The following is a 26,317-nucleotide window of genomic DNA, read 5'->3' on the forward strand; positions in this document are numbered from 1 at the left end:
TTAAAAGTGGACTATAAATGTGAACAATGTGAGCAGCAGCAGACTGTGAGCAGCGGAACAGATGTGATCAGAAAGAAGTCATTTTCTTTTTTCTTTTCTTTCTGGTTGACTTGATGCTGTTAGATGCAGATGTTGGAGCTGATTCTGATCTTTCAAGACAAAAAGCTGCTTTTCCTTCACAGACTTTTCAGGAAATTATTCTCTCAGGTTTTCTCTGCTATTTATATTTTTATTATCTGTGATTATTTCATTATTTCTTTATTGTAAAATAAAGTTTGAGGCATAAAGACTCATTTAGTTATTTTATTCCTGAAATCTTTGACGTAGCAGAACTAAACTTCCATTTTCCTTCTTGTACTTCTGATACTAGAACTAAACGTATCTTCAACACGGATCATCTGCTTTTAATGAATCAGCAGCAACATCACAACAACAAATGAGACAGTTTTCAACCAATTAATGAAACTGATGTCATTTAAAAATTTCAGAGTCTGTTTTAGTGTCAAATTAAAGCTGATTACTGACAACTAGAACATTAACGTTACTGTTTTAATCACATTTAAGTTTCCTGAACGTTACATTAATGTCAACCAACCACCGTTTTATGAACTTAATGAACCACATTACATGAACACAACACACTTCAGCTGTTTACATGAAACTCAACACATTAGCTTGATGCTACGTTAGCTTTAATCAGACTACGACTGAGCAGCTAGCTCGGTTAGCATCGCTAACATTAAAGCTAATATTTACTATGCTAACTTTCTTCTCTGGTCAACACACACTGAAACAAACTCCACCAACATCTGGAGTGCACGGCACACATTAGATCTGACACTAAAGCTGCATATAAAGTGCATTAAAAGCGGCACCGATACGAAAATAAACATTTACTTACCAAACTATCAGAGTCCTTTCAGTGTCTGCTGGTAGAATCAGCCGAAGGTAGAAAACTGGTTAAAACAAGCCAACGGGCAGGAAAACTGTCTATGGAAAATGTTGTGCTGCTCCACCGATAAATAAACGAACAGTTATTATATCAGAATTTATCCAAACGAGGAGAGCAGAGTCTCTGCTTCCTCCTCCATAGGACCTGTCAATCATTCCAGACCAGACTGTCAATCAAGTAGTCCCGCCCTGGCTTTGCAAAACTTTAACGCTCTATAAAAAAAATCAATATTGATTTATTTTAAGATCGGCCACCTGATCTCTCATTTTGACCATGAAAACTAACGAAAAAAATGTATATACAGTTTATGCACCGTACTCTGTTTGGCTCCACACTTGCTGATGACCACTTCCGGTCTCAGAAAATGAAAAAACGGACCTTTCTTCGTTTCTGTCTCTTACTGATTTTACTTTCTTGTAATTCTAAATATAAAACGAAAATCAAATCATTTAAAAAAAATCGTATATCCCTTTTTGATCATGAAAAGGAAAAACGCCTTGTATTTCAATTTTAATTTTTGTATTTTAAAACGAAAATCAAATAACCACGCGTTTTTTTGTTTTTCCATACCCGTTTCAGAACGGAAAATCCAATTACCAGATCCATACACGGACCTGTTTGGTTATAGGCGGCCATGTTGATTTTAGGCCTGAAAACAGCAAAAATGTCAACTATGGTGCCTGTCAACTATGTTACAAAAAGTCCCGCAATTGTATATTGACCCATTCATGTTTAATGGAAAATCCCAAATGTTAGCTCCTGGTGACACACCTCTGCTGAGGATCTGACATTTTATTATTTAATAGATAAATGACATTGCATGACATGAAAATTACATGCACATTGCCTCTTGTCTTCCAAATTTCGCTTGGTACAAGTGGAAATTAATCTCTTTTATGGCATTTGAACCCATTGTAGGAATGTCAACTATTCTACAGAGGTGTAAATACTCTGTATTTAACCCTCCTGTTGTCCTCATTTACGGACACCAAAAAATATTGTTTCCTTGTCTGAAAAAAATTCAAAAATTCAACAAAAAAAAATTCCCTAAATTTCTGAAAATTTGCAAAACCTTCAGGAAGAAAATTCCAATAATTCCTTAAAAGTTTCCCTTAAAAATTTTATTTTAAAAAAAATCCCCCAAATTTGGCAAGAAAATTCTTGTATACATTTTCAAAAAATGAGTAAAAATCTTCCAAAAAATCCTAAAAAATATCTAAAGTGATTACATATATATCAGTAAATCTTCTAATATTCTCTTAAGAACATGCACATAAAAATCAACCAAAATCCAGCGAATTTCGCTGGATTTAGGTTGATTTTTATGTGAATGTTCTGAAGAAATGTTCTTAACATTTCTTTTTTCCACCAAAAAATGTTCAAAGATTTCCCATCAGAAGTTTCACTGTGAAAATATTTTTTTTCCCCACATTTTCAAACTTTAAAACAGGTCAATTTTGACCCGCAGGAGGACACGAGGGTTAATAGCCTCGACAGAAAGATGTCAAAAACTGGACTTGGTCTGATGAAAATGTGTGGATGTCACTATTTACTATTATTATCCAAGACTTCATTTAAAAGCAGTAAAATGTCCTATCTCATGAACTAAACACAACCTTCTACTTAATAAAAAAAAACCACATCAGCTATATCTTGTATTTTTATGAAAATGTTTCAGTCTAACGATAATGTTCCAAATATTGGTCACTGAAGTCTGAAAATGTCCATCGTTACTGAATCTGCACAGGTCAAACCATATAAGTGGTTTAAATGTTATTATTGGAAGAGTTTTGACAGTTAAGTGTCAAATAAATGATTCAGTGCTAGCAGTAAATATGATTTCTTTTTTTATTCAGAGGAGCCGTTCCAGGAGCATCAGCTGGTGGCTGCAGAGTGAACAGACAACAGAGGCTCCCTCCACTTTTCCCTGCAGTCAAACCTCCACTAATCCTCTCGATGACTAAGACAAACTTCCTGACTTCCAACACGCTGCAATGACTTGACAAAAAAACAACAAACTGAATTCATAACATGTTTTAAAAATGGTACTGGAAATCAAACATTTTTATTTTCTTTCAGGACAAAACATTCACAACAGACATTGTTTTCTATATTAGCATATTTTCACGACATAAAACACATCTAATGATGCATAGATAAATAAATGTTCAAGTAGAACTGTACATTCACTGGTACAGATTTTCATTCCAAAATGACACATCCAGCGTCATTGGATCCAGCAAAAAGTTTAGGCTGAGCGTTTTTTCAGCACATGTTAATACATTTAACCAGATAATGGGGACAGAAAATGTGGGAAAGAGGAGAGTAACCACAGCTGCTGAGAGCCTTTCAGCCCTCATGATATCTGCTGAGTCAGTCATCACATCGCCCCACAGTTAGAAAACTGTTTGCATTTTGGAATGAAACCCTTCTGATATAATTTATACTTTTTCATGCCTACAGCGACTATAGTAACAATCTTGTAAATATATATCAGTGCATTACAGTGCAGTAACAACCTGCTTTGGACATTCAGCAGTCAGTCGTGTCTTTTGTTTTACAGAAACAAACAAATAAATAGCTTATTACAAAAACAACCGTTGACCAAAGGCAATGTTGTTGTGTCACTGATTGTTCAATGTTACTTCTATGACATAGTTTTGAGTGTTTGGCATATTGTATTTGAATTTATACTACAGCTAAAATAATGTGGAGTCACGCCTGTGTGTCTGCAGCTTTTTCAGTGAGTTTATATTTTCACAATTCAATGAGGTTTCCAGAAGTTTTAGGTACAGTGCAGGAAACCTGCATGTCTGATTGCTGAACAAACTGCCACACTGAAAGGTGAAAACTATACATGATTGAATACGAAACAACTAAATTACCAGACAGACTCTTTTCCCCTCAGACATGACAGCCTCCAGTGGACAGTGACAATGTTAACCAGCAACATGCCGGAATTAAAAAACAAACAAAAAAACATTTTCTTACAGACAAAAGACAAAATAATTTTGGGATTTACAAAACAATAACACTTGTAAAGTTCATCATGAAGTGTTTAAGGAGTATTCGACAATGAACTTGTAGTTAGAATTCTCTCCCTATTAGAGATACTGTATATTGTTCTGAAACAACCCCTCCAACGCTTTCTGATCTATAAAATCATCTTAACACATTTGCAGCATTTTTGTTTTTAAAGTGCTTTTTGCAAAACAAAGATGAGATTGTAAGAGGTCTAATGATTTGAGTCCTGAGGAACACCGAGTCCTGCATAATATTCATTAAAGAAAAATAAACCGTAGCTTTGGAGAGATGAGGCTGACAGAGGTGAGAGAAGACACAGTGTCAGCTTGATCAGCCCATAAAAAGGGTATAAAGCTACAGATGTGTGAACAGGTGAATAAAACACCAAAGCCACAATTATGAGGGACTTTTGGTTCTTTCTCCAGAGGCTAAACTGACCCTTTAAGACTAATTTTCTCTAACAGTAACACTTGAGTCCATTTTTTTTCCACTGTTGACTTCTTACTGACTCCGAAGAGCTCACGTTGCTGCGTTCAAATGAACATACAGGAAGTAATAATAAGCTTTAGTCAGTCTTTGGTCCGCTCGTTTTGAATCGGCGCACTTCACATTTCACTGTCCTGTGAGGTGGTGCCCACTATAAAGAGAGCAGAGGGATCTTTGCTCGAGCTCTTTGCTTTGTGTTTCGACCCTCGAGGTTTACTGGATACTTCCTGAACACTGCTGTTGCTGCTGCTGTCTGATTCGCTGCTGCCTCTGCGACTCGTCCGAAGCGTCTCCTGGGCCTTTTCCTCTGGCTGAGGTAACCTCACCATCGCCATACTGTTGCTTTTTTCTTTATTAGATTTGACCTTGCTAGCTTTTGCCTTTTTTGGTTTTGCTGCTTTTGGATTGGTGTCGGGTGATTTGCGAGGCAGCTGAGGAGAGTTGCTCGGCTGAGGAGGCGTGATGGGCGGTTGTGGTGGGACGGTGGGAGGGTTCATTCGGCTGGGCAGGCTCGGTTGTGCTGTTCCGTTGCTGACGACCACATCTGTCAGACGGTCGTCATCAGTCTGCTCCTTGGCAAAGCTGACGAACACCTACAAAAATGAGGCAGCTTTTGTGTCACAGCGTTTTTGTGTTTACATGTTTAACCAAGGGCTGCACAGTGGCGTAGTGGTTAGCACTTTCGCCTTGCAGCGAGAAGATCCCTGGTTCGCGTCCCGGCTTTCCCGGGATCTTTCTGCATGGAGTTTGCATGTTCTCCCTGTGCATGCGTGGGTTTTCTCCGGGTACTCCGGCTTCCTCCCACAGTCCAAAAATATGCTGAGGTTAATTGATTACTCTAAATTGCCCGTAGGTGTGAATGTGTGAGTGATTGTTTGTCTATATATGTAGCCCTGCGACAGACTGGCGACCTGTCCAGGGTGTCCCCTGCCTTCGCCCGAGTCAGCTGGGATAGGCTCCAGCACCCCCCGCGACCCTAGTGAGGATTAAGCGGTGTATAGATAATGGATGGATGGATGTTTAACCAAGGGCTGCACAGTGGCGTAGTGATTAGCACTTTCGCCTTGCAGCAAGAAGGTCTCTGGTTCGCGTCCCGGCTTTCCCGGGATCTTTCTGCATGAAGTTTGCATGTTCTCCCTGTGCATGCGTGGGTTCTCTCCGGGTACTCCGGCTTCCTCCCACAGTCCAAAAATATGCTGAGGTTGATTGATTATTCTAAAATTGCCCGTAGGTGTGAATGTGAGAGTGCTTGTTTGTCTATATATGTAGCCCTGCGACAGACTGGCGACCTGTCTAGGGTGTCCCCTGCCTTCGCCCGAGTCAGCTGGGATAGGCTCCAGCCCCCCCCGCGACCCTAGTGAGGATTAAGCGGTGTATAGATAATGGATGGATAGATGTTTAACCAAACGTTCACTAAACTTCATATGACGATTTTTAACAGACTAACTGGAAAATTGTTTGGTAACTGGCCTGATGGCAAACTGCCCTATAGTTGCTATTTTTTAAATCTAAAAATGGCATGTATTGCTCAGAGCAAACAGTTTAGTCGACCTTTTATATGTTACAGATAATGCTTGTATAATTTATTTGCATATTCATGCCATTTCATCATATACATCTTTTTAACTATAGATCAACTTCACATTGTACTATGGTGCATAAATATTTGGTCCTCAAGCATCACGTTAACACTGACATTGTGCAACTGACTTTTAATTATTGTGCTGCACATAAGTGGAACAATCTGCAGAAGCTACTGAAATTAGAGAAGCTATTAGCTTTTAATCCACCGAAATCCTTTCTGCCGATGTCCTTGGTCTGTTTGTTGCATAATTTGTTGGTGTACACATTAACTTCTGTGTGCTTTTTTGTTTTATATACTTTCCCCATGGTGTCCTTGTAAAAGAGAATTTGCTCTAAATGTTTAAGTAAAGGTTAAATAAATGACACAGCTGAGGAAACTAGTCTCAAACTACAACTCAAAGACTAATCTGGAGTTAAATCTTGCTCTATTTCTGTATAGAAAGTGGAAACCCTGCATTATAAACTTTGAAACTACAAATCAAATCTACATTTTTTTGACTGAACTCTCCTTTTATTTTGTTAGGACTGTCAAAGTCCTTAGAGTCCTTCAACTAAATAATTGATATCTGTGTGGAGAAGAATCAAATTGGTCAGTTTGTTGGAGAAAGAGCTGAGCAAAGAGCTACACAAGATTATATGTCACAGAAACATGCATTGGGAAACTAAACACATATTCTTTTGAGTCTTACCTGCAAATTGCTATTAGTTGTTAATTTAACAGACTCAGAGAAAAGTCTGAGGTGAAATATCATTACTGGACCTCATCATGACCATTACACCCTTTATCGCCGCCATCATCGCCCTCACCTGGTCCAGCGTCGTCTGTGAGACTGAGAAGTCGATGATGCCCAGCTCCTCGTAGTTGTTGGCCAGCACATCAAAGACGCGAGCCAGGCAGCAGGTGTGTGAGGGCAGCTGGTACTGCAGCACATTCTGGTGCCGCTCCTTCAGCTGGATGCTGGGAAAAGACTTCATCATGTAGGCATTGACGGGACACAAGTCCGGATCAACTTTGGTGTCGGCCAAACGCAGGATGATGGTGTATCCATCGCCAAACCTGAACAATAGGCAGAAAGAATACACATTTCAAGATTCAATACATACAGTTTAACTCTCTGATCGCAGCAGTTTTCCCAGTCACATTTTAACTCACTGTGGCCTCATTTTTCACAACAGAATAAAGTCCTGCCTCTATAGAAACAGTACAACCATGACTAGAAGTAGAGAGAACTCAAAAATGTCTTTTGTGCAGCATGACAAAGCTATAATACCTACAGACAGAAGAAACTAAAGTTGAATTTCTTTGATTACATCCTTCACCAAAAATGAAAAACCTGGAATGAATATGTCTTTATTGCTAAGTATAGACAGCATGTGGTTACCTGTTTTTCAGGTGTTGTACAGATCCGAGACACTGAAACCTGCCATTGACCATGATGGCCATCCTGGTGCAGAGAGCTTCACACTCCTCCATACTGATCATACACAAACAGAATAAAACCATTAACATCCCTTTAACGAAACCTTCAGCTGTAAATACTTGTGTCGTTGTGGTTTTTATTGCTCCACTGATGGAACAAGAAGCTCGTCTTCCCCCATCTCGGTCATTATGGGCTTGTTTTGGATTATATTCCCCTCATCTTACATATGTTTATGTTAATTTCATATCCATCTCCTCCTCTCCTCCTACCTGTGTGAGGTGAGTACAACTGCTCTGCCCTCTTTGGTAACACTGAGGATGCAGTTCCACAAAAACCTTTTGGCTTTTGGGTCCATACCAGTGGTGGGTTCATCCTATCAACAGATACAGACGTGAAACAAGGAGTAAGATGTCAGTTAAGATGATTTACTTTATTGCCATTCCTTTAAGGCTCATCCTTGGTGGTAAGAATCAAGCTCAGCGTTGCTCCTCAGCTGCTGAACAAATTTAATCCTCACCAGGAAAATAACAGGTGGAGCTCCGATGAGGGAGATTGCTGTAGAGAGTTTCCTCTTGTTGCCTCCACTGTAGCCTCCAGCCTCCTGCTCTGCATACTGAACCAGCCCCAACTTCTTCACCCCCCACTGCGCCACCTACAGTAGGGTACAGAAACTACTTCACTGTGACACTGTTTGGTGCAACATTTGAAATTTCCCTATGAAGAGCAGAACATTAAACGCTGAGTTTTAGAATGAGCTCTATTTCATTACATTTTGCCGCAGTACATGGTAGCTACATAAAGCTAAATAAAGGCAGCATCTCACCACCACTTCCTTCTTCATTAATTTCAGTTTTAGGGTCTTCTTTAAGTTACCTTGGTGACAGACTCCTCCGGCACCCCCCGCAGGCGGGCGTACAGCTCCAGGTGTTCGCGGCCGGTCAGCAGGTCACTGATGGCGTCAAACTGTGGACAGTAACCCATCAGTTGGTGGACTCGCTCCATCTCCGTCTGCACGCTGAGAACCACACAAACAGTTAAAGACAGTGGTTTAGATGATAAATCCTTTGTAGAGGTTGAAGTGACTTCAGCTGTGGAGAAGTTTTGTACCTGTATTGGTTGAGGAATGCCTCTCCGTGTGTGATAGGTGTGTCTCCAGTCAGCATGCGAAATGTAGAGGTCTTCCCTGCTCCGTTTACCCCGAGCAGGCCAAAACACTGGAGGGCAGACACACAACGGCAGTAGTTTACAAATATATGTACATGCACAACAGAGGAGACTTTGTAAAGGTACTTCGTCAAAACTTAACAGATACTTTTTATCTGCAGAAGCTACTGCAGTGGTAGATGAAACACTATTATGAATAGCAGTAGTAGAGGCAGTAAGTAGTAAGGGTATTTGTAGAACCTGCAGCACTAGTTGTAGAAGTATTAAAAGCTGTTATGTCAATGTAGAAGCCACATGTGAAGCAATAGTAGCAAGAACAATAGTAGTAGTTTTATCACTACATAATTGCTGTAAATAAATTACCTGAACGACGATAACTAGCAATGATCTCAGATAATAACTGGTAGACACAGATAACAAACAAAGAGCTGATTTGATGAGAGATACAAATGTGTGACTGTCTTCACAGTACTGTGGCATAATCAGTATTTGGTGTGTACATCTCTCACCTCACTGCGGGGAATCCCGAGGCAAAGTCGATCTACCGCTGGCTTTCTCCCTGCTTTATAGACCTGACAACAAAAAGTACTCTATTTTTTATCAAATTCAGATAATAAAAACAAATCTTGTATATATACATCCATGCTGATTCCATTATATTCAGCTACACAATTGGCTGTATAACTTATACAAGAGTGCACATGTTGCTATGTATTAAAGCGTTTTTTTTAAGTGACCAGAAGGCTGAGTGTAGCTCTTGTTGTGTGAACTTGAAGATCACCAATAAAGTAGTTGTTGCTTAACTTCATACGTGTGTCTTTTTGTTGTGCTTCTCTGACACATGATGCATTGGTTGTAAGTTCCAGTAGGGAAATTAGGCATGATGTCAGACTAAATAACTGACAAAAACACACAAGCACAGCTCTTACAAATAGGATTTAAATATGTATTTTGAATGTTTTGTGCGGGTTACTTTTTAACCAGAGTTGCAGATGTCTAATTACATTAGCATTAGAAAGGTGAATTACAACACAAACAATTTCAGTTTTACATTTGTATACTGGTGGTACCTTGCTCAGGTCTATCATGGTGAGGATGTCTGATTGGGCTTTACCACTTTTGACCCTCTCTCTCTCCTTGGCAATATCCTCGTCCTCTGGACCGAGAGGAGCCATCTCAGGCTCCACCCACCACGGCCTGACCAGAAAGACGACATCCATCAGTCTTATTAAGATTTACTACAGTGGAACTGTGTAATGGTGAGATCTATCTGTCTCATGTTTCCACACAGACACGTTTACTGATCTTACTCATTAATGTTGAAAAACATGAAGGGAGAAAGGTAGTTTTACCTGAAGCGAATGAAGAACTTGTACTGCAGAAGGATGGTGAAGATGAAGAAGATGACACCTTCAGCTGCCATCGCAAACAAGTTCTTCCCTACAAAGTCCCACTCAAGAGGGTCCAGAGTCTGTTTGGTGCCTGCAGGAAGACACAAAGCCATTCTTTGCACACATATACAGTACAATTATACATATGTATTTAGCCCTGTGTGTTTAATGCAGTCTAACATGGAGTTTAGGTGTGTAAAAATGCATGCCATGACCCTCTTCACAAAAACTTTCCTTGTCAAGAAAGGAAGTGAGCAGCAAGCATTAAAAGCAGACAAGTTTTGGTTTCAATTTTGAAATACTGTACAGATTTTTGGACAGCAAACATGTCTGTAGAGGCCGATATGGACATACCCAGTCTCTGGAAGGCATCAGCCATGGCCTGGTTTTTGGCCATGTCAATAAGTCCTCGTCCCAGGCAGAAATGAGGGAAAATTAAGAACACTTTCTTTAGGATCCTGTTCACCTCATTCAGATGCTGGAAAGACAAAATCATCCACAAGTCATGGACTAGATGAAGCATCGCTAATTCACATAACTTTTAGTTGCATTGCACAGAATAATTCATTGATGACGGCTCAATATATCATGATGTCTGGTTTAGCTCACTTCTGTAACACTTCCCCTATAAATCTGTAAAGCCTATAAATCCCAAATGTCTCATCTTACATATATTTGGGTCTTACTTATTTAATTTCATTCATTTTTATGATGTTGACAGGAAGTAATTCCATTCTCCGCCCTGCACAGATCAAAATGCAGTTCGTACCTCATCTACAAACAGCTCCAGAACGAACGTGGCGATGCTGCCGTTAATTCCAATGAAGAGATTGATGGAGGTCAGGACAACATAAGCTGTGCTCGGGACGGTGAACACAAAAGATGCTGGGTACATTAGAGGAGTTATGGACCACCTAAAAAAGGATAATTAGCAGTAAAGTTAAGCCAGATGTATTTCTTTTGTTACAGACCATCATCCAAATGGCGAAGTGGGATGACAGACAGTTTACAAAGAAACAATCCAATGAGCTCATTTAACCCTGACAGATTAAAAATGTTTATAGTTATGCAGGGAGCAAAAAGATGACTGAGGGAATGACTGAAAAAGAAGGTCAAGCACATGGTGTTTCCAGACTCTGATGGTAATCCCAGTTAACAGTAATTTGCTGGTAAGTATAACTAATTAACTGTGTTGAATGAGAGTGAAATGAGATTAAAATATTGAGACAATCAGAGCAAAAGAAAAGAGCAGATCCTAAAACAAACACGACAAATTTTGATTGTTTATTCTGGTCAGCTGTGTAATGAATCTTGTTGCGTGAAATGTGTGGCAGCAGGGCAGAAATCAGTGAAGTCTGCTTAAACGTACCCATAGAGCAGGAGTAGCAGGACAAGAGCAGGCAGGTTGGTTTCAGAGACATACGACTGCTGCTGGAAACTGATGAAAATCAGCACCACCATGGTGGCCGGGACAGTGTAGTTCAACTGAGGAAATACCAACAACCAATTCAGTACAAAGAGCCTAATATTTTTTCTGAGCCAAATCTGACAGTATCACTGACAAAGAGAGGAAAATACATCCTCTCCTTTCTCTTGAGTACTAACCATGTCCCAGACAAAGTTGGCCATCCAGTAGAGGATCGGTTTGACTCCGCTGACAAACTGCAGGTGTTTGGCTTTGCTGACTCGCTCCTCAATCAGAAAAAGCACAAAACTGGCCGGCACAAAAGACATGGCAAAGATCACACAGATGGAAACCAGAACATCCACTGACGTTGTCATCCTGAAAGAGGAAGCAGGGAAAAGCAAAAGTTTACATATTCAAAACATTGTTGTAGATCTGTGTGATGTTACAACTCAAAAATGCGCAAATCAACAATTACTGACAATATTTTGGTCCATTTACTGCCGACTCTTTTCAATTTATCTTAATATGCAGTACAGTAATAATGTATGCATTTTTTGCCTTCCAGAAAAACAGTCTTTTCCTCTCAGGTTGGTATAAAGATGAACTTTACACCACAGTCTTTTAAAGTCTAAATCCACTATGAACTTTCTTCAGATTTTAATCCATTACACTTCAGTGTCAGATACCTGACTAAACTGAATTTACCTCTTGGGACAAAAAATAGTAACATCAAAAGCAAAAGAATATAAATCTATTTGAATCATCCTAAAATTTCCACAGCTATGAACTCACATGGCCATTTCAGTGAGCTGCTCCTTGGTCAGGTTGAGTGGATGATTATAGGCAGTGATTCCATATTTTTTCCTCTCTGGCCCAGGTGGCAGACTCGCTCTCAGCAGGCCGTTGTTCATCACGTTAACAAATGACACCATGGCGTGCCAACCTTTGTTGTTGTACCACACCTGAGCCAGCAAAAAAAAAAATTACATTGAAGCTGATGGATATGTCTGGGAGAAAAATATTTTTATTTGGACAAAAGACAGATAAGTACAGCCAACTTATACAGAGAGTCTGATAAACAGACAACAAAAATGAAGACATCTGCATCTAAAATGTGGCAGCATTTAAGGCATGATCTTTAAAGGTTGTGGAAAACAACCAGAGGGCATAAAGGCAGAAAAACAAAAAAATATTCACCTTGACATTGTTCTGACTGTTCAGTCCTCCTACAAAACCTGGCAGTCTGTTTAGCAGATGATCCAGTGAACTGTTCTGTGAGGGATTAAAGAACATTAGGGCATAAAAATATTAAGTACGGAACATATAACGGACATTAACATAGTACTTAAACAACCTCGAAACCTCACAGTACCTGTGGGATTCGGTAACGAGTCCTGATTCCCATAACCGATTCTTGGAGATGTTGGACCTGAGATACAGTCTGAGTGGCGCTGCCTCCAAGAGAGAAGCCTCCGTATCTGCAACACAGAAATTACCTTTTTAAAATAGTATAACAGTAATTCAGCTGAATGAACTTCAAAAAATATAAGGGACTCAAGAAATTTTTATTACAGCTATGAGTAATGCAGATATTTTGTAACTTAACAGCTTACCTGAATTCATTCACCCACTTCTTGGTTTTTAAGCTGTTAATGGCACAGAGGCAGAAATGTTCAAGATTACAAAGTATGAAGGCTTCAAATGATGATGGAAAAATGTCAGTCAGTGAAAGTTTTCTTAATCACATGAAAGGCAGATACAGGAAAAATCCATTTAGTATTATTCATTATAATTTGTGCAAATAAATGACAATTAAATATAAATTATTATCCTCATGTCCAACAAAAATAATACAATGAAAACCTTAATGCAATTTATTAGTTTATTAGAGTTAGTAAGGTACCTTTTCTTGAGGATTTGAGAATAAGTCTTCACCAAGTAATCAGAAATGTTGTAAGTTGTCAAGTTTTGGAGAATGTCTCCAGTCAGCCTCTTAATCTGAAAAATAAAACTTTAAAATTATTAAGCTGAGAGCAGTGGGGCCTGATAGAGTACAGGCACATGCTACAGAGGATTTCACTATCGACTACTATAAAAAGCAAACAGTTCATTAAAATATTACAAGACTTCTGCTAACTTTAATTTTGCTTTGCCTGTAGATTAATTTCAAGTCAACTGAAAGTGCACTGGTGATATTTTCCGTCCAGTATGCAATCCCAGATGCAGTACGAATGATGAATTCTGCACATACAGTAAATTGATCCTGATCTGACTCCACACTGACCTGTGGAGGTGGCAGCCCACCTGCACCCTCTGGGCACTCGGGGAGCATTCGGCGGACGCTCTCTGTGCTGCACTGACATTCAGGTGAGGGTCTGTCTCTGCTCCAGTTGCCTTTGCTGAACATCTGCCAGGTGGAGAAGGAGACCTGTGGCCTCATGAATGGACTACTGCGCTCATTTCCACATTGTGGATTCCTGCAGGGATAAACAGTTTAATCACTGTACGCCTGTCCGAATGTCTGATACTACACCAAAGTGCATTAACAAATTATTTTTTAAACAAGGTGTACAGGTTCCCAAAATTCATGTTTGCTAATAGCAGATGCTGCAGTTTCTCATGAATACCAGTGGAGGTTGTTGATTGCTCAATATCCCCCCAAAATTGAACTTTTTAATGAACCCAGGGAAACATGCCTACACACTTCTATCCAAAGTAGTATTGTCTTAGTAAGGAAAGCAGAATGAATGTTGTTGAGTCTGGTCGTCTATCATGTTTAAAATCATGATGTCGCATGTGTCCCTCTACCTTTACTATGACCTTCACTAATGCCACTGAGACAAAGTGTTGTATTTACAGAACTAGTCTTACGTGCTGTTTTCCTCCAGCTCTTTCTCCATGCACTTGGTACCAAAACCTGGCTGGTCCAGCAGCGCTTCCAGCAAGTTCTCAATTGCTGGGTTCCCTGGAGCATCGTTGCTGTGTCATCAGAAATGAGGGAATTTGTTAGAATTAAGTGCAGAATAGAGCTGTTTCATAGCTTTAGACTTTCAATCTGACTTTGGTTATCTCTGAGTGAAAGAGTAAACCAAATGAATGCACTTCAGACTTTCATGTGCAGCTTAAGGTTACCTCATGAAGGTGTACTGCTCTCCGTACATCCAGGGCTGCAGCTGCAGGGCAGGGTACTTTCCAAACGGAGGAACAATGAGGCTGAAGAGCAGAGCAATCAGCACGAACAGAGCAGGCAGAACAATCTGAAACACAAACCAGATCAACTTTGAGATGACACGTCTTTCTCTAATGACTAACAGCTAATTACACAAAAAAAAGAAAATAAAGAAATATGAGCAGTCCACAGGCAAAACATTTCAAGTTAGCAATCCTTCAACTAGTGTGAACTAGTCGTCTAATTACGGAAAACATAACCTTCTGCTGACTGGTGGCTTTTGAACGTAGCTGTCTAACCTGAGCCAAGAACCCCCTTCGGCTCCTGCGAGCGTAGAGCCAGCGTTTGATGAAAAGCGCTCTCAGCTGCTGCCACGTCAGCCACCAGCCGGTCAGAGGGACGCCACCTCGACCATCTCCACTCAGCAGATCTGTCTCCTGAGGTTCTGCCGCCAGGACAAACACAGAGTGAGAACTGATATATGTGGCTGACAAATACACAGACATTAACAAAGATATTGACACATTTGACATGATGGAGACAAAAATCAAGAGTGGAAACTTGACAAAGCACCGGACATTGTGTGTCTATTACAATTTATTGTCATTTTACTTGTTTAAAATTAATTTCCCTTTTCCTAGAGAACAGTTGTGGTGTGTGCTTCCTCAAACCAGCACAAAGGGCTCCAGTGCTAACACTAAACACCAATAATCAATTATTTTTTAGCAATTATTTATTATAATTTAGCGTGAAAAGCACAGGAAAATACATTTTCCAAAGATTGTGAATTCAAATTAAGGGATAAAAACGTTTGCTGTTTATTTAATGACAACTTTCAGCAAGTGGTAAACTGAGGGTACCTTGTTTATGAAGTCTTTTCCTTCCTGGCAGCATTATGGAAACAAACAGTCACAACGGGACACAAAACAGAAGACCGACTGTACATGATACATGGTGTGTACACAAATCAGAGTGTCTCTGAGTGTGTGCTCACCTGTCTCTGGTTCCTCTGCTGGTTCCCCCTGAGCTCTCTGCACTGATGGCTGCTGGCTGTTGGGAGATTCAGCCTGCTGTCCTGGTTCACTGTCCACGCCAGTTTCCTCTGCCACCCGCAAAAAGATCTAAAAAACAGGATTGTCATAATAAAAGATATGATTTTACTTTTTGACAGAATGGGAAAAGAAAAATCCCTTGAATGGGTGAAGAATTCTGTTTATGGAAACAAGGGTAAATATACAAGATCATATTTAGCGGAGACATAATACTCCTCTCTGTAGCAGGCTCAGGATGAAGGAATTTCTAATGAACACTCTCAACCATGTAAAATTGGAACTAAGGTGTTCTTACAGTTAAAGCTACAGGCAGCAGGTGGCAGTGAAAGAGCATCCAGTATCTTCACACAGACGTCAGCACAGCATTTGACTGGCAAATTCAGAGTAAACTTATCAGGCTCCACAAGTCCACTATCAGTGCTAATCTGATGGCAACGTTAAGCCCATAATGAACTCGGCTCCTCCACAAATATCCAGCCTTCCAGATAAGACCTGGCTGAGCTGCAAGAAACCACAGTGGTGGGATGACTAATGCCTCACTACTGTAAAATGCTGAATCTTTCATGTACACACAAAAATATAAAAAGAAGACAGGTTTGCAGCCTCTGATGGCTTACATGTGTCCCTTGATGGGGTAGTTCAAAACACAGAAAAACAATATCCAGGAAGTCTTGCTTACTATTAAATGGTGCAGACAACAACTGGGAAAAAAAATACAACGTGATCTCAAAGAGAAATAATACAGTTTTTTTTTCTTTGAACATATATGGAAACAAACAGACTAATGCGCAAAATAATTAGTCTGAAACAAATAGCAGCTAGTGGGCTAGTCAACACATGAGGCCTTGTGGATCAAATATAGAGGGCACTAAAACAAAAGTACGAATCCTGCATTTGCCAAAAAAACGCAAATCTGTAATAAGGCATAATAATAAGTACTGTGCAAAATGTGGAAATGAATAAAATCCTGAAAATACTCAGCAAATACTGAATAAACAATAACACTTCATATTACTACTACTACTATGACTACTACTAATGATAAAAATAAATTAAACAAAAGTTTGAAAAAAGGAAAAAACAAAAATAACTACAGACTGAACAAGATAAAGTTAAAAAAAATATGTCTATGCAACAAACTGTATAATTCTGCTTCCCATATTATGAATGAACACACCACTTACTGCATCTACTACTGTAAAACCACCCTGCACTACACAATGGCAAATTGTAATATTTGAGTAATTCAACCGTACATGTTTGCACTGGAAACAGATTCTGAAGAAGAATAATGATAAAGAAAGCTCCACCCTGCAACAGGACTGGTTCTTTACTTGTGTTTTTTTTACATTTAAAATCTAAAAAGTCTAAATATATGTGTTTGAGACCGTCATCAGTACACTGGAGTTTCAAGTTGGAATTGCTCAGCCATGGTGTAGACTGCTTATTTCACTCCTCTTGTGTCTTCTGGCTTTAAGATCAGTCTACATCTATGCAAGCTAAAACACACTAGCTACATCATGCTAATAGGTTGCAAATTCTCTGTTGTACTCCAACAGGGAGTTGATGTTGCTCTTTCACTGATGACAGTGATGCATCTCATTTGGAATTTAATAAATGCCTGACCTGTTTCTAATTGTGTAAAGTAAAAATTTTCAAGTGCTCATTTTCACCTTTTTAGAAGTGGTTTAGCTTTAACTGTCGATTTACATGCATAATGAAGGCAAACTATTTCTTAAACCTTCTTATGCCAGTAACAGTCAGTCATATGGAATCACTGACTGTCTCATTGTTTTTCAGTAATTGCATATTTCTTCCTGTCTTGTTAGCTGTACAACGTGTGAATGTAACTGGATCTCACCTCCTCCAGTGTGCTGTCTGACAGGCCGTAGCTTTTGATGCCCAGCTCAGTGTGTTTCTGATCCAGGTCAGACAGGAAGAGAGCCAGACTGCTGTCCTTGGCGGCTGTCTGCGGCACGTTGATCACCGCCTCAGACCGAGATTCTTCCACCAGCCTTGCACCAGGGATGTGATGCTGCACCAGGGCAAGCAAAGCTGCCAGGTCTGACATGGAGATGATGAAGAGTCTGACATTAAACTGGCTCTTGCAGAAAGTGCGGATGCACCAAACCGTACTATTAACAATTAACCACCTCAGCTCATTGACAAGGTAATACAGCAATTTAACACTCACATGAGCTACTCTCTTCACTTCCCAGTCCAGTGTCTTCACTCAGGGATGACTCACTGTCCTGAAACACAAAGCAGTATTTGCAATATATTCTCATAATCTGGAGTTTGTTTATATGTGCACATTTTTTTCTTTGTTTCAATAATGAACTCATGTTAATACCCTAAAGACCAAGTTAATTTTTCTAAAAATAAAAAACTACAACTCAGTTGATAATGTGTTGCTGTCTTATGAAAAAGTACTTGAAGCAATGTAACCAGTCGCTGGGTGTTAATTTTTGTACTGAAACAGTGAAAACAAAAGCAAACCTTAACAAGAGGAGGCAGCTTGTTAGTGCTGATGCTGGTACTGGTGCAGATACTGGAGTTACTGGGAGTGCTGGTGTCCATTCCTTCCCTCTTCACCACAGTGAGGTAGTAACCAGATCCCAGGCGGGATTTCAGGAAGAGCGGTGAGCCGCAGCAGCACAGTTTGCCCTGGGAGATGATGGCGATCCGGTCACCCAACAGCTCCGCCTCATCCATGTAGTGGGTGGACAGGATGATGGTGCGGTCTGATGGAGAAAGGCAGCATAAACACACACATACTGGCAGTTTATTGAACTTGACTTTGTTTTGTGAGTCTCATGTTGCATAGGTGTAAGTAAAGTTCTATAAATAAGAACCGAAAAAGAAAAGTTTACCCAGGTTTCATAGTTATTGTGCTTTGCTAATATTTGCACATACAAATGAAGTGATAAGGTTGACACCCCAAAACAGCATTGTTGGTTTGGCAGTTCAGGTTGACATGCCTTTCCATTAACAGCACCTCGCCTTAGAAAGTAGCTTTTTGGCTTGTGGCCCTTTAAACTATGAATCCCTCTCATCCCCCTGACTCAAAAAAACACTATGAGATCCACGGTTCCACAACACCTTTACGGTATTTGAGGAGCAGGTCCCAGATCCCTCGGCGGGAGTACGGGTCAACACCAGCAGTAGGTTCATCCAGGACAACCACCTTTGAGCCTCCAACAAATGCTATTGCCACCGACAGCTTCCTCTGCATGCCGCCTGACAGACACACAGAGGGAAGTTCTTAAGTGTTAAATGAAAACACTTTTATCACAACAGAGGTGACTCCTTTAAATAAATACAATCTCACACACTGGAGTTAAATGCGTGATTTTACCAGAGAGGTTTTTGGTCTGGTCGTGTCGTTTATGCAGGAGGCCAACGTCATCCAGCAAAGTGTCCAGCTCAGCCTTCACCTGTTCTTCAGACAAACCCTTCATACGGCCATAAAACCACACATGCTCTTCCACTGTTAGTCTGACAGAGAGGGCGGAACATAGACACACAGAGAAAATATGAAAATCTGTTTAAATCAATCCATTCCACTTCCCAAAGCATTCAAGCCCCTTCATTTTATGCATATTTTTAAGTGTTGCAAATTCAAATTAAAACATCTGATACTGTTTTTTGCAAATTTCTTTCTAAAATCTTACATTTACAAAAGTAATAAAACCCTTAAGGGCAGTAAGAGAGTAAGTGCTGTCTTGGCTGCATGCTTTGGTTTGTTGATGTGCTAAACGGTGAACTATCCTCTCAGTCTCAGGTCTTCTTTTTCTTCATTGGAGCTCTCTGTAGCTGCAGTCTCCCTCCATAGTAAGATGCTGTTTCAACCTGCTTAACTGTAGGAACAGCATTAGCAGGTTCTACCCTAATAGTTCAGTCTTTGACTGATCAGATTAGAGAATCGTTTAACTTGTGCTTTAAAGATCGTTTAAATAGTTTGGAAAAATTCCAAGTGTGCCGCTATGTGTCTTTTATTCGGACGGGCTGCTCTACCATAAAGGCGTGCTTAATGAAGTATAGCTTAGAAGGTAGGAGGTTCATCTACGTGGAAGACTTTTATATCTCAGAGTCTTTCAAATTTCTTCCGTTATTGAGGACACTATGCTCCTGGGAACACTCAGATTTTTAAAAATGGTTTTATAACTGATCAGTGGCTCACCACAGTGTTACGGTGGAGGTCTACCAAAGTTTCACAGATTTCAAAGCTGAGTTCTTTGTCTTGACATGCAGTGTGACTTATGTGATCCTATATATACAGTTGTTATACTATAAAAATATTTGCAGACTGATGGAAAACTGAGAAATAAATCTTAAGGACAATCAGTTGTGCATGAAGTGAAAGGCGCTGAATAGTTTCTGAAGTGGCTGTAAATCTGGGCAATTGCTGTTAAGCATAAAATGTAGTTGTTTATTTGTTTAATAATGTGACTTATGTGCTAATTTCATTAAATGATCCGTAACAGTCAGTGACAGGAAAGTTTAAGGTATGAACAAAGCCATCAAACACAACATCACAAGTTGCTAGCAGGAATTTCAACAGTCTTACATGTCAAACAGGACATTGTGCTGTGGACACACTCCTAGTGTCTTTCGGATGATGTCCATGTCGTGGCGGATGTCCATCCCTTTGATGTACACAGTCCCAGAGGTGGGCGGGAACAGGCCAGTCAGGACAGATCTGACAAACATTCACAGAAATAGTTTTTCTGACACACTTTCCACATAATAGTAGATAATTATCCCTATCACAGTGTGAATGCAACTGTATCAGTTCTGTCATTTGTTTACTGTGATTATCAAATCACCTTACAATAAAAAAAGGGCTAAAAAAGGTAAACATGATGATTATGTGTATGATTTCACATACAGTAACAGTCATTTAACATTGGGTAAGTCTCACACAGCCAGTTAGATTACTTTAGCTTCTAATTTTATCTGTAAATATAAAACTGCCCTGATATAAATAATGATCGGGCTCATCAGTGCTGGTAATTTTCCTCTTTCTGCCCACAGCTCTTACATGGTTGTGGTTTTGCCGGCTCCGTTGTGTCCGAGAAAAGAGGTGATCTGCCCCTCGTAGAACTTCAGGTTCAGATGATTGACAGCTAGTTTCCCTCCCTTCTTGTAGATTTTCACCAGGTTTTTGATACTGACACCCAGGATCAGATTACTGGGTTCTGCTTCAATGTGATCTAATTACAGACAAAAAGAGACAATATAAAATCTATGAGCATGCTGGGTGATATCTGTGGCTAAATGTTTAAAAGTAATTGTGCTCTAAGATAGTCAGTAAATAATATAGTTTGCAGCAATGCTCACAATTCAAATTTGGAAAAAAACTTCATATGACAGGCATTCTGGACCGAGACAGAACCCGTCTGTCTGCAGAACAATGTGAAGTCTGGACCGATGCTAAAATTGCACTGCAGTCTCCTTGTTTCCTCAAACCATGTAATAAATGGGCTTATAGTTTTAGCTCTTTAACTTGATTTGCACTAAGTGGTCTTAAGATTACAAAACTGTCGGTATGGTCTTTAGACAGGTATGAAGAGCAGGACTGAAGATGGCTGACAGCAAAATCTGTCCAATAAACAAACTACTTATCAGTCATGTGTCTTCTGTTTGCAAACTAGAGTTTCTTCCTTTCTAAAAATTGTAAGAGAAAAGAGTGTAATCTAGAAGAGAAACAGCTGTTGATGTGCAGCAGCATCTCATACCTTCATCCTGCTCTGTAGGTGCAGGTGGGATGGGCATGCCTGCTTCAAGAGGAATTCCACCCCAGTAGTTGATCTGAAAGATGAAGTACCAGGGCCTGGGGATCCCATATTCACCTGGTGTACAACAACGCAGACAGACATTCATTAAAAGGAAAACGTTCGTACTTCAGAAAAGAGCACAAAAACAGCTTTTGATTTTGATGAAAGAACCAGTTTGACCAGTTTACATTCTTCTGTTCAGCTGTTTTCCACTAAGCGCTAATATCTGCTGTTACTGCAATGCCAGTGGCAATAATCCTAACCCACAGGTCAAAACTAAGACAAATCTGAATTTTTCTTTGCACAAATTCTCAGAACAGAGTTTCGATTTTACACAAAGTATATTTCACCAAACTAAAAGTTGTATTTTGAAAAGCGACTGTTGCTATCTTGCAATCACAGCAGCTTTTCTCACAATCATACATAAAATAATAATAGCCAAGATAAAGCTCCAGTTGCCCTACCTGGAAACACTGCTTCGATGTACCAAGCAGCAGTGGCATAGATAAAGGCGTCCACATAAAGCATAATTATAGAGGTAGTGAAGCTGTATGTGTCTCCTTCCACAGGGCTGGAGCGCAGGTTGTACCACTGGATGCCCACCCCTTGCTCCTCATACTGAGAGAAATACTCACAGCCAAAGCCAAAGGCCACAGGAGAAAGGAAACTCTGAAGGACAGTTACATAAGAAGTTGTTAAATATTTTTCTGACATTTCCAAATTTTGTTTCTGTTAAATTTCAAGATTAATTTATAACATGCAGACATAATTACTCCAAAATGCCATATTTGATGATTTAGGATGGAAACCTATGAGACATTTTCAACTTTTCTACTGCACCAATAACTACTTCACTCACAGCAAAGACTCGGTGTGTGGTGTTGAGGCGGTCTCTCCAGGCGACACACAGTACGTAGGGTAAGTAAAGGCCAAAGTAGATGAGCCCCCCACAGGCAGCAGCCAGGTTCGCTTTGGAGAAGAAAGTACTGATGAGGAAACACTGCATGATGGTGGCAGTGGCAAAGGCCATGAGGAAGAAGAAAACAACAGCCGGGTCGCTGTATGGCAAGATGTCACCCCACTGCAAAGAAGAGAGAGGATGAGCATCAGAAGAAGAGCTGATTACAAACAAATGTTACTGCTAGACTGTCAGCATCAATTGTAGTATCACAAGAAATCATCAAACATCTAAACATGTTTTATTTCCCACCTTATAATCTGTCCTCTCATTACTTTTACAAATTTGACAACCAACATTTACCTTGTCATTTTGCGTTTATGCTCAGCCTACTGCACTGTAGTCTAACATGTAATTTTACTTTAAATTATTTTGTGCAGTCAGTCATCTTGCCTTGAGCAGAGCAATAAGGAGAGCTGCAGAGATCAGGAATGGAACCAGACTGCTGATGAACCAGCTGAACCACAGTGTTCCTGTTCCCAGACCCATAATCCTCATGGTTTCCTTCAGCCTCGCCTCCTTCTCGTACACCACACCTTTGATGATCATGGCCACCGAGTAGATCCAGGCCAGTGTCATGAAGAGTGGCAGGGAGCGGTTGAGCACTCGAAGAAAACTGTCAGAAAGATTATCAATAGTTAAATGTATGTGCTGATAAAAAAAAATGGGCAGACAGCGACTGGGGTAGGTTTCTAAACATGAATCAGATTAAAATACATCTCGAGTGGTTCCCATCTGTTTTGTCTTAGATATTCAGACAACCCTGTCAGATAAACTTAAGTACCCCTTCAATGACAACACCTGATGTTCCAAACAGATTTGTTAAAACAGTTTTTTGAACTGTGTTAAATAAATAAAAGCTGATATGATTATTGTGAAATTATTCATGTTTAGCTTTGGTCTCCTTTATTCAGTAGGTTCATCCTGCAGATGAACTATGACCACCTGTGTGTGTACCATTTTAACACATTTTACTAATACCATTGGTGATCTATTTTATCTTCTGTGAAAACTGATTCAGGTTCTAACACCCTGTTGTAGTGTAGCTGATAGTTTACTGGTTATTGGGACAATTAATATACCAAAGATTATCCCTTATATATTCAATTCATAATAATAATCATAATCCCACAAGTGTGTTTATTTTTTCCTCTATAAAGTACTTACATGTTGGTGAATAACACATGTATGTGACTAATGTGACTAAATACTGTATGTATTTTATACTATATACCAGTGGTTCCCAACCTGTTTGGCTTGGAGCCCCCCCCTATAAGTTGCACCCCAGCCCCAGCGCCCCACACAGCGAGTCTGTTACTCTGATTTTATCCAGAATGTAAAAATCTATTTTATAACATCACAGCCTCAGAGCAGACAAAGCTTCACGCCCCCCCTCAGATCTCTGGTGCCCTCCCTTGGGGGGCGCGGACCCCAGGTTGGGAACCACTGCTATATACCATTAATATTTTTTAATTAGCTTACCTACTCCACATGTCTGACAACAGCAGAGAGCACAAGCAGTACAAAAAGTGCTTCTCTGGTTGCAAATTATTGTTGGAATTTAAAGAGAATTCATAAAAATCAGCTTCTTCTCAGCTTTTCTCCATTTTTAAGGAGACTCACTGATTCCCAATAAGGACCACGCAATGATTACAGAATCACACTCACCAAAACAAAAACCACAGGAACAGGTCTAAAAGGTCAAGGTCAGTTTTGTTCTGACCAACAGGCCAGGTGGACACTAATGAAGAGCAACACCCTCGCTTCATCTACAGCTGATTACATGACAAGTCACTGAATGGCAGATTGTGGCAACACTGGCTTGTTCACTGTGTGCTTTGTTTACAACAATATACAGTTAGTAACTGAATGTCACTCACACATCATCCACATAACAGGGGTAGGGCATCTGCTGGACGTAGATGCCGGTTGTCTGCTGAACTCCAGTCAGCACAAGGCTCACGGCTCTCTCCACCAGGTCCTGAATGTAGACGAAACCGCCCCAAATGTAGCGCATGTCACTGAATGGGTGGGCAGCTGGACCAGGATCCCAGAACCTGAAGGAAAAACATCACATTGTTTAATATAAATGAAATGTGTTTATTTTTTTCTGATAACTTAAATGCTGGAGAGTGAAAGTTAAAGCTTTATTAGAATATTGATTTTTGATAAGACATTCACAGTATTTCATAAACCCATGTGTTAAAATCACAACTTAATATACATCTTGTTATCTAATATGCTCACTCTTAACTCTGCACGACGTAGCCTGTCATCCTGTTAGACGTTCCCAGGAAGTTATATAACCCCACCCATCTGGCTTGCAAAGCCCTTTTACCTTCAAACCATTGTACAAACAACAAAGAGAGAACCACTGTCAGTTAAAGAATGGACTTTCTAAGTTAATCCTGTTTATTCAGCTAATGAGAAGTCATGAATGTCTCACACTTGTTTTGAATGTCTCTTTTTTGTGTGACATTGCATTAGATTCCTATGTTTAATACCTTGAAGACAGCGGAAATGCCAAGATAGTGCATGGAGGCATTAATGAGTAAACTGGAATAATGTCACTGTAATAACTAGGAACTTCAGTAGAAATCAACTGGACTTCTCTTTTAGGTTCTTGAAGACAACTAATCTCTCATCCAAGAGGATTCTTCAGTTCTAAGTGATTGATGGGGAGTTTCAGAATTTTATAGTCACTCCAGCTGACATGGCTAATGGCCCATTAAAATTATGAAACTCCCCATCAGTCAGTGAGAACTGAACAAGTCTTTTGGATGAGAGACAAATTGTCCTCAAGAACCTAAAGGAGAAGTCCAGTTGCTTTCTACTGAAGCTCCTAGGATTACCATGACCTGGATGTCTGAGAATCTACACAGATATAATGTGTTTGATATCACATTTATGTCTAAAAATATCCTCCAACCATCCGTACAACCGTCATATTATTTTCATGAATAAATTGTTGATAAAGCTTCTGGATCCAGTGCTCTGTGAGCTTATGCCAACACCTGCACTGTAGTTTCTTCATCAACAGTTTATTTTTGATTTTTTTTAACAGAGGACCAGATCATCCTTTCAACACTAATAATGACAAAAGCTCTCATTTTTTCACCTCAGAGTGACAAGTCCCATAGGAGAATGTATATTTACTCAAAGTTAAATTATTTTAAAGCTGAAACTTTTCTCATTCCTTTCGTGATTTCTGTAGATTACATTGTGTTTCAGTAGGGTTTGTGAGATTCTCTTTAAATACTCAAATGCTGTACATCTCAATGTGTGAATGCATAATCACATAAAATCAAAACCGTTTCTTCACAATTCTAACAGAAAGCTCTATAACTGCTGTAAAAGAAGGCTTTAAGAGAGACGTCTGGGTAGACTTTAATACCTGTCCTTGATCTTGTTGGTTCGGGTCACATCATCAATGTCCATTCGGATCTTGTAGGTGACGTGAGGCGGCAGGTCAGATGATGAAGTGTTGGGCAGCAGGAAGACCACACCTGCCCAGAACTGCCTGTCCTCCAGAAGTTCCAGTGCTCTGTCAATCAGCTGACCCTCAGTCTCCAGCCCCTCCAGTTTGTTCAGGGAGAAACACTGCAGGAGAGGACAGAAAATGCACAACATATGGACAGTAAATAAGGAGGACAACCTGCCATTAAATCAGAAAAACTGTAAGTGTTCAGTGAAACTGATTGTAGCTTAAAATCTCGCTCACTTCTATCATTACTTTGCAAAACTACAACAGCAGCAGTCACAAAGCAAAAGAAAACCAAACAAATAAAAATAACATCTTTGGCAATAGATTAGCTGTCTTTGGACTGCATACTGTAGAATGCCCCAAGACAAAAAGCAGATTCACTTTTCAAAGTAAAATATTTTCTAACTATATCTTTACCACATAGTTGTTCAAAGTATTTGAACA

General features: G+C 39.8%; 1 protein-coding gene across 2 annotated transcripts in view; it reads right to left on the bottom strand.

Annotated features, from left to right (window-relative positions):
* Positions 1-2,986: 2,986 nt before the first annotated feature.
* The window catches only part of abca7 (ATP-binding cassette, sub-family A (ABC1), member 7), a 32,225-nt gene continuing 8,894 nt past the window's right edge, over positions 2,987-26,317 (bottom strand). The window contains exons 13-50 of one of the 2 annotated variants that reach the window (XM_023293724.3): positions 25,784-25,989; positions 24,270-24,446; positions 22,783-23,005; positions 22,291-22,512; positions 21,896-22,100; positions 21,393-21,506; positions 20,696-20,867; positions 20,222-20,353; positions 19,010-19,149; positions 18,754-18,891; positions 18,151-18,395; positions 17,846-17,903; positions 17,513-17,715; positions 15,594-15,720; positions 15,460-15,483; positions 14,899-15,044; positions 14,563-14,687; positions 14,302-14,409; positions 13,715-13,907; positions 13,334-13,428; positions 13,044-13,076; positions 12,803-12,908; positions 12,628-12,702; positions 12,223-12,392; positions 11,628-11,805; positions 11,392-11,507; positions 10,792-10,936; positions 10,377-10,500; positions 9,984-10,113; positions 9,702-9,828; positions 9,141-9,203; positions 8,575-8,681; positions 8,341-8,482; positions 7,985-8,119; positions 7,737-7,840; positions 7,429-7,521; positions 6,854-7,103; positions 2,987-5,055 (exon numbers count right to left, since the gene is read on the bottom strand). In XM_023293724.3, the coding sequence (XP_023149492.2) occupies positions 4,582-5,055; positions 6,854-7,103; positions 7,429-7,521; positions 7,737-7,840; positions 7,985-8,119; positions 8,341-8,482; positions 8,575-8,681; positions 9,141-9,203; positions 9,702-9,828; positions 9,984-10,113; positions 10,377-10,500; positions 10,792-10,936; positions 11,392-11,507; positions 11,628-11,805; positions 12,223-12,392; positions 12,628-12,702; positions 12,803-12,908; positions 13,044-13,076; positions 13,334-13,428; positions 13,715-13,907; positions 14,302-14,409; positions 14,563-14,687; positions 14,899-15,044; positions 15,460-15,483; positions 15,594-15,720; positions 17,513-17,715; positions 17,846-17,903; positions 18,151-18,395; positions 18,754-18,891; positions 19,010-19,149; positions 20,222-20,353; positions 20,696-20,867; positions 21,393-21,506; positions 21,896-22,100; positions 22,291-22,512; positions 22,783-23,005; positions 24,270-24,446; positions 25,784-25,989 (5,625 nt within the window). In that variant the 3' untranslated portion in view covers positions 2,987-4,581. The remainder of the gene's footprint in view (positions 5,056-6,853; positions 7,104-7,428; positions 7,522-7,736; positions 7,841-7,984; positions 8,120-8,340; positions 8,483-8,574; positions 8,682-9,140; positions 9,204-9,701; positions 9,829-9,983; positions 10,114-10,376; positions 10,501-10,791; positions 10,937-11,391; positions 11,508-11,627; positions 11,806-12,222; positions 12,393-12,627; positions 12,703-12,802; positions 12,909-13,043; positions 13,077-13,333; positions 13,429-13,714; positions 13,908-14,301; positions 14,410-14,562; positions 14,688-14,898; positions 15,045-15,459; positions 15,484-15,593; positions 15,721-17,512; positions 17,716-17,845; positions 17,904-18,150; positions 18,396-18,753; positions 18,892-19,009; positions 19,150-20,221; positions 20,354-20,695; positions 20,868-21,392; positions 21,507-21,895; positions 22,101-22,290; positions 22,513-22,782; positions 23,006-24,269; positions 24,447-25,783; positions 25,990-26,317) is intronic. The other variant, XM_035940731.2, reaches the window with a different exon arrangement.

This window comes from Amphiprion ocellaris, chromosome 2 (assembly GCF_022539595.1).
Source record: "Amphiprion ocellaris isolate individual 3 ecotype Okinawa chromosome 2, ASM2253959v1, whole genome shotgun sequence".
NCBI classification, from domain to species: Eukaryota; Metazoa; Chordata; class Actinopteri; family Pomacentridae; genus Amphiprion; species Amphiprion ocellaris.